Source organism: Buceros rhinoceros, unplaced genomic scaffold (genome assembly GCF_000710305.1).
Source record: "Buceros rhinoceros silvestris isolate BGI_N320 unplaced genomic scaffold, ASM71030v1 scaffold918, whole genome shotgun sequence".
In the NCBI taxonomy this organism is placed as follows: domain Eukaryota; kingdom Metazoa; phylum Chordata; class Aves; order Bucerotiformes; family Bucerotidae; genus Buceros; species Buceros rhinoceros.
In genome coordinates, this window is record NW_010428338.1 from 6,185 (window position 1) to 13,725 (window position 7,541).

The 7,541-nt window shown below is 44.3% G+C and overlaps 1 protein-coding gene across 1 annotated transcript in view; it reads left to right on the forward strand.

Annotated features, from left to right (window-relative positions):
• The window catches only part of TEX14 (testis expressed 14), a gene marked incomplete at its 5' end in the record, with an annotated part of 24,150 nt that overhangs the window by 5,827 nt on the left and 10,782 nt on the right, over positions 1-7,541 (forward strand). Inside the window, 9 exons of the mRNA XM_010142208.1 lie at positions 263-414; positions 1,217-1,407; positions 1,614-1,768; positions 2,114-3,082; positions 3,779-3,889; positions 4,956-5,035; positions 5,593-5,859; positions 6,412-6,512; positions 6,816-6,935. Coding sequence (XP_010140510.1) covers positions 263-414; positions 1,217-1,407; positions 1,614-1,768; positions 2,114-3,082; positions 3,779-3,889; positions 4,956-5,035; positions 5,593-5,859; positions 6,412-6,512; positions 6,816-6,935 — 2,146 coding nt within the window. The remainder of the gene's footprint in view (positions 1-262; positions 415-1,216; positions 1,408-1,613; positions 1,769-2,113; positions 3,083-3,778; positions 3,890-4,955; positions 5,036-5,592; positions 5,860-6,411; positions 6,513-6,815; positions 6,936-7,541) is intronic.

Below are 7,541 nucleotides of genomic sequence, written 5' to 3' on the forward strand. Positions count from 1 at the left end.
TTTCCCTAATTTTTTTTTTTTTTTTTAGTGTAAATTTGTTAAAGAAGGTATTACTCTCACCAGAAGGTCTTTGCTGTAGTGTGCCAAAATACATTTATTGGTGTGAAAATATTACACATTTTTATTTGCAGGAGTACTCTGGACCTCTTAGATATGTAAACTAAAAGCAGATCCGTCAAACCCAGGTGTTTAGTTCCAGAGATAAACCTTCTAGTTGAGTGTGCAGTATGTCCCAATTTACAACCCTTTTCCCTTTACTCAGCAAAGATGGTGGAGAACACAGCGATCTGACACGTGTTCCTGTCCCGCCCCAGCTATATAAGTGGTGCTCCCCTGAAGTAATCCTTGAAAAAGCCGTCACGGCCAAGGCGGACGTTTACAGCTTCTGTGTGGTAGTGCAGGAGGCCTTGACAGGTACGTCTGTGGGTTTGGGCTGTTGTCCCGAGAGTCACCCAGGGCAGACCGTCAGCCCTCGAGTGTTGGTTTAATTCCCCTGGGTGACTGGGTGAAACCCCGCTGTGATGGTTCAGGCAGAGTTAACTTGGAAACGGAACCCTCCAGGCAGAAGCCCCCAGATGTTAATGACAACAGCAGAGGCTGCTGGAAACGTGTGTAAAACCTATCCAGAAAACTTACAGTTGCAGAGCTAAAGGTTGGGATTAGTGGTTGGTGTTAGAGCGATACGATTTTGCGTGTGGTGTTTTTCTGCTGTTCGTTTTTCTTTCTCAGATGAGGACAGCAAAACATCCCCTTAATTCTTTGCAGTGTGCCGAAGGAGCCTGCACAGCTTTCATCTTCTGATCAAAGAGAGCTCACAGCTGATGTATTGTTACCGTTACACAGATACTGTCAAGCGTGTTATGTATTGCCTTTGACTGTTTTGTCAGTGAAATGGGATAAACGTTTACCCTAAAAATTAAACTCCCTATTAGCTAGTTGGTGATGAAGACTTCAGAGCGTGGTTTACAGTGTAACTATCCTCTAGAGACGGCTGTCAGCTCCCTTTATAGCATCCACTGCTGAAAGAGGGTAGGGAGGAGATGCCAGGCTGGTCTGCGTGCTCGTTTGATTTGTGACAGTAGTTGTGAATTAGGGAATGTGCAGACAATAATGCTGCCGTATCTCTGATTCTTTCCTCTCTCTCCCCCGCCCCCCTTTATTTTCATTAGCATTGATATATAGCTTGTGACATAAAGTCTATTCTTATGTCTTGCAGAGACCCTTCCCTGGAAAGGTCATGACGACTCAGTTATTAAACAGCTCATAGTTTCAGGACAACAGTTAGAAGCAGATGTCAGACTCCCTATGCCCTATTACAATATCATAAAGTCAGGGCTAGAACCTAAACAGAAGAACCGCTCCATGAAACTTCAGGATATTCAGTATATACTGAAAAATGACTTACAGGTGACTTCCAGGATTGAAGACTTTCGTGAATTTAAACTGTCAGTTTTATGTCCGTTCAGATTCAAGTTGTTCCGCTTAATTCTAGGCGGGAGGCTTTTTTTGTGTGCAATCTCTGACTGTGGAGAGACTCTGACACGTCAGAAGAGAGGGTAGAGACATCCAACTGTCATATATAGCGGTGTTTTATTCCGTTTTTTGTATTACAGGACTTGACTAAGTCTCAAACTGGTCACGCTGACGAACTGTCAAAAGCCCAAAGACCATCTGTTTTTGCAGATGTGAACATCTGTTTGACATCATCTTTTAGCTACCAGAAGAGAACACAGGAACTGCAGGGAAAAGAGATAACCGAGGCCGGTGAGTTTCTTTTGCAAGATGTTCTGTGTCCTTTGCTTACCGTGGTTCTCAGTCCATACAGGTCTAAAATAAATATTTAAGCTGGGAGCACTTAGAGGTTTTATGATAGTTTGCAAATCGAAAGCAGTTAGCTTTGGGCTCTCGCTACCACCCTAGCTGTTCCTGAGAACTCCAGGTGCTCAGTCCGGTTCACATTGGAAGCTCGGGCATACTGTTCTTAGCAGAGGTGTTAAATGCTGCTCCTGTAATCTCTAAAAGATGTTAACTCCTAAATGTACAAAAGCGCATTTTGTGTTTGATGGATATCTGGAAAAATGACTTAACGCTTACAATGAATTTTTTCAGCCAGCTCTACTGCCCCAAGATACTCTCTCTCTCCTGAGGAGAATACTGCCTTAGTGGACCAAGAGGCAGCCACCGGTCTACAGCCAGTTGCACAGGATGGAAATCATGGTGTAGCTTCTGAACTTGAGACGAGTCTCAGTGTCAGTGATGTGGATGACAGCCTCTGTAGCTTTGAAATCAACGAAATCTTTGCCAGTTTTACAGAAGATTGTGAAGATGTCCTGGAAGAAAGAGCTGGATTGGGTCAAACTCTAAAGGATGAAAAAAGGCAGCAAAAAGAAGATGCTCATGCGTCCCCTGGAGTGCCCTGTGAGGAAAAGCCAGTTGGTGGGGACGGTGGCTTTGCAGAGTCGGGTGCAGAGTACACTGCAGAGGAGGAGGAGGAGAGGATAAATGGGGCCTCTGACCTGTGCGTGCTGGCTGGGGTGAGAGGAGATGCTGGAGGAAGAACGAGTAGTCTGTCCCAAAGCGAGCAGCACACTGGCAAATTTGCTGTTCATTTAAAGGTTGCTCAAAGTATGTTGTGGGAGGCAGCAGGTTCCCTGCCCAGAACAGAGGAGAAACCGGACAAGTTAGAGGCCACCAAAAAGCAGAAGAAGCTGCTCCAGGAAACTGGAATGAATCAGCTTTCTGAGCAGATTTTTCAAGAAAGACACTGGAACAGATCTGATGATACTTCCCAAAATAGCAGTAACCCTTTTTCTGGAGTTAATACTTTTTTATGGCAGGCTGTAGGTCCTCCGTCAAGTGTCTATATTCCACCACTGATTACAAGTCAGGCACAAGGAGCATTGGGTGGAGACAGTTTCCAAGCTGTTTCAAAGACAGCAAAGGAAATGGAGACAATTCAGAATAAAAAGTGGAAGTGCTCTCCTGAGATGAGTAAGAGTAGAAATGAAAACAACCATCATGATCTCAGCTTCAGCGTGGTGAGAAGCCTGGATGATCAGATGAGCCCAGACCGTGAGGTAAAGCGTTGAGCGGGGTGACTGTTTACTACCTCTGTATTCCTCAGCAGGTAGAGACAGTAGTTAGGGATGGTGTCCAAGAGGAGGGAGGACTCTTGTCTTTTAAAATACAGGCGCATTCCGTATGCATTATGTACAGGAATGAAAATAACTCAGCAGTGCAGTAACAAACACTGTTTCTTCTTTCCCCCACCCCCAGCAAAACAGTCCGATGGCTCAGGAATGAATAAAATCCTGTACCAAAATAGAGATGGGACTGCCAGGGAGCAGGGCAAGCGGAGGAAGGTTTTTGTTTGTGTGCTTCATTATGGAGGTCTCAGCTGTCATTAGTAAGGGCTTCTGGATCATTTTCAGTATTAAATACAAGTAGCTGACATGCTTAGCCCAAAGAGAAAGAGTGAAATTAATGTATGTATCTGCTGTAGGAATAATCTTGAGTCATTTAGGTCCACTCATTCCCCTGGGAACTACGTCTTACGATAATCTGCCTGTGTACGTGTGAAACCTGCCATAAATCCAGGGCAGGGTTTTTGCTAGGCTAAGGCCTGGTGGTGTCGTCCTTTCTCATGAGCAGTGCTACTACAGTATAACCCAGGGAATAAAGCTTGCTCAGTCTGGTTCTTAGTGTATCTCCTAGACAGCTCAACTAGTAGTTAGCAGAATGCCCGATGTGTGCTGAATCATGGCTTGTTGGACTCATTTCAGCGTTCACTCCCACAAGTATCTGTGAGATGCAAAAAAAAGTTGAACTTGCAGAGTCAGAGAGGAGGTGATTCACATTCTGCAGCAAGTGGAAGTGAAGAGGAGAGGTGGTGAGTTTTGATCGTATTCACAGAAGAGTTAATTCCAGCAGATTTCTCTCGATGCTGTCAAAAGCAGGCACAGCGGGATCAAGGATGGCATTAAATGTTTTTTCAGTGAGCCAAAAGCCATCTGTCCAATTAGGACCCTACCGTGAGTCAGTCAGCTGCAGAGCTGAGGGGGAGCGGCTGCGGCAGGGCAGGTCCTGCCGAAGAGTGGTGTGCAGACGGGTCCCACAGTCCTCTCCGATGGAGGTCAGTGGGCCAGAACGGTAAGAGTGCCTGTGGAGAGCAACCTAATTCAGGATAGTGCTCTCTCCACAGCCTCGTTCAGTTCTCAGTAGAAACATTTCAGCTTTCATAGGTGTAGGACTAGGACCTCTGTTAGGGGCTGTGGGAGTGGGACGGTGTTGCTAAAGCCAGTGACAACAGAGCACGCGTTTTGCTTGCTGCTCCTTTGAATGTCATCCCTTTGTATGTCTGTGTGGAAAGTACCTGGCACAAGTTAACACATCTTTTTAGTTGGAAAGGTGGGGACAGGCCCCTCCTTCAATGTTTGGGTCGAATCAGTCAGGAAAACTGTTGGAGTTTTTGATTCGTGACCCGGTTGCATGAGTAAGATCTGTTGGTAAAGGACATGCTTGGTGAGAACATAAATGTGCCCCATACTGATGTGCGGTTTGATGGTCAAGTGGATGAACTCTAGGTTGGAACTGGATTGGTGGAGGATTGTTACCCAAGTTCGAAGTTCTGAATGTCTTCGGCTGTCTGCTGATCACCTTGCTGATCTGAATAAAACACATCTGCATGGTATTCATTGCCTGTTAATGTTTATATAGATAATCTGAAGGCAATTGACTGCTATTGAAATCTAGATTTTTAATGTACAGCTTCTCTGGTTGCTCTCTAACCTTCAGACAGCTCAATCTACTGGCTCCATTGGGTCCTTAGACCAAGTGTGCTCTCAACCTTTTAATTAACATCAAACCAACTTGTAGTCCCACTAACTGGGGACTACTTAACACAATATGCTCGTGCATTAGCAGAGTTTGATGCATTTCATAACGATTTATTGCAGGTGCTATGCAAAATCAAGATCTGAACTTCACAGCGCGAAAATAAGCGAGGAGAGAAGGATGATGCAATCAGAATGGAGGAGTAAGTAAATCAGTGTTAACTTGGCATTAATGTTAGCAACTCTTACTGCAGTGCATCCAAAGTTAACACATTTTTTTTAATTAAGAAAAGTCTGTGTGCCTTAATTGCTGAAGCTCCATTAGGCTGTTCTTGGATGAAAACCAAGTGAGTAGGATCTTGAGTCTTGCACATTCAGGGCATAAAATCATCACAACCGCATTAAGATGGTTTGATTATAAAGCTCAAGGAATTTCTAGCCCTGTTTGGAGGGCTGGGAGGGAGGGACAGTCTCTGGATTAAGAACGGGAGGTATAGCAGTGACCAATGGGTGGCAGTGCAGGCATGGATAACAGAACACGCACTAACAGAGGTTGCTCCTGTGCATCCTGAACATATCAATTTGTGCAGGTTTTAAGCTTTCCTTAAAATGGAAGGATGGGTTTAGCTCCATTTTTGTGATAAAGGAAGATACAGGCTACAACTTCAGCATTTCAAGTCTGCAGACAATGAAACACAGGGAATGCTTTGAAGGTCTGGATTCTGTTGTGTGAACTGGTAATTTTGTTTGGTTTATGTAGCCGAAGTAAAGCAAATGGCCAGAAGAGTGGCCTTAGGACAGCTAAGACCTGGCTCTCCGTATGCAGCCAGCGAGTGGACATCTGAAAGTGAAGCGGAGAGTATAAAGGAAGCCTTTCAACACGTCACTGTTAGAGTCCAGAGAAGTCAAGACCCACTGAGAGATAGGTGGCAGACAGGTGGAAATGTTGAGCCTTGGGATCTGGGCAGTGAGGATGGATCTGAATCTGAGGAGAGTGATCTGGAGTCTGCATTCAGAAGTTCTGAAGGTAAGGTGAAAAAACCAACAGATTATTTCCTTTTCTTTGTCTCTCTCCATCTCCCAGCAGATTTCAGCTTCTGTGATTTGTTACAATAATTACCAATTTTATCGTCCAGAGTCTTGCCCCCAGAACAGTTCAATCACTCAGTCACTGGTGAACATAAATCATGGGCCGAGTGTTACATGTTACTACGTGGAGGTAATACCCAGGGAGCTTGGACACCCTCCATCATTGATTACCTTGAATCATCAAGGGAGACCCAAAGCTTTCAGATCCACCAGAACGCCTTCACACGTCATTTCCTTCCACTGGACTAGAGATGTGTTTTCTGGAGCAGCGCAGTGGGCCGTGCTTTTGTGCTGTTTACGGATAAAGGAACAAGGCAAGCTTCACATGCCTAGATTAACCACGTGGGCATTTAGATGTCATTATTTCTGCGTGTTCCTGATAGACAGTGTAGTTTTACTGTCTGCTTTCATTGATATTCCATCAGTGGTTCAGATCACTCACTTCACGTTATCTTCTGCCTAATGATTTTGTTCCGTTCTGACGTCCTAGGGACAAGTTGCCAGTCGCCATACGAAGATGAACAAGCAGAGTCTGGAACAGCCATTTATAAGAATTCAGTCCTTCCGCAACAAGTTGGGAATCTCTCTCGAGTATGTGTAGTAATCCAGGACATGTCGTTTCAGCTGGTTCTCTGTAGAACAGCTTATCCTGGTCTCTCCGTGACAGCTGAGCTTTTCAGTTGTGATCTGACTAACAAACCGCCCTCCTTCTTCTCCCTGCCCCCCCTTTTTTTTCTCTTGTTTGGGTCTATAAACGATCAAAGTAATGCAAGGAGCAGGAGGTAGGTTGAAACTCAGAGTAGTCAAATATAATTTCATTTTGATGCAGAATTGTTTATTGTTGACTAAAATGTATACTCTTTAATAAAGCATCTCAAATGATGTCTTTCACAGGGGCAGTCAGGGGAATTACACCGTTCCCTTAATTCATCTCCCGATGTGTCTGAAGAGTTCTTGACTCCTGGTCGTGATTATTTCCTTCTTCCTATGACTCAGGGAAGGTCAGAACTGGAGGTAAAAATAACAGCAAAGATGGGAATGAAGCCTGTGTCAAGAACATTGGACATAAGTTGCACAACATGTGGTTTTATTATGCTCCCATTTGATTTGAAGAAGAGCTGTAGAAAACAGGAGAATGACTTTTTATTCTTTTCTTCTGAATAACATCTACAAATAAAGATTTTTAAGTAAGACAATTCTAATCCTTTTCCTTTAAAACACACGCCCCTGCCCCAAATAACCCCCGCAACCACCCCCCCAAACAAGAACTCCCAAAATGGGGTGCGTTTTCCTAACTTGTTTACTAAGCAATTGTATAGTTTGTTACTGAGAAGTTTTAGGCAGTTGTTAATCTCAGCCTTTCCTTCACAGCTCTATCGATTACTATAGTCTTAAAACAATCTTCTTTCATTTCTTGAAAGATTTGGAAGTATTATGGACTATTAAATCCAGTCGTGCTGTTTGCTGAGCAGTTTCTGAGAAGTTTCTCTCCGTTCTGATTACTGTGAAGATCACCCTGCAAGAGTTGCCCTACTCTTCACAGCTTGCCTGTGAGAAACTGAATTTGCTTCCTTTTTTCCCCTCCCTTTCAGACCCTAGATGCTGAGGGCAAATCGGAAG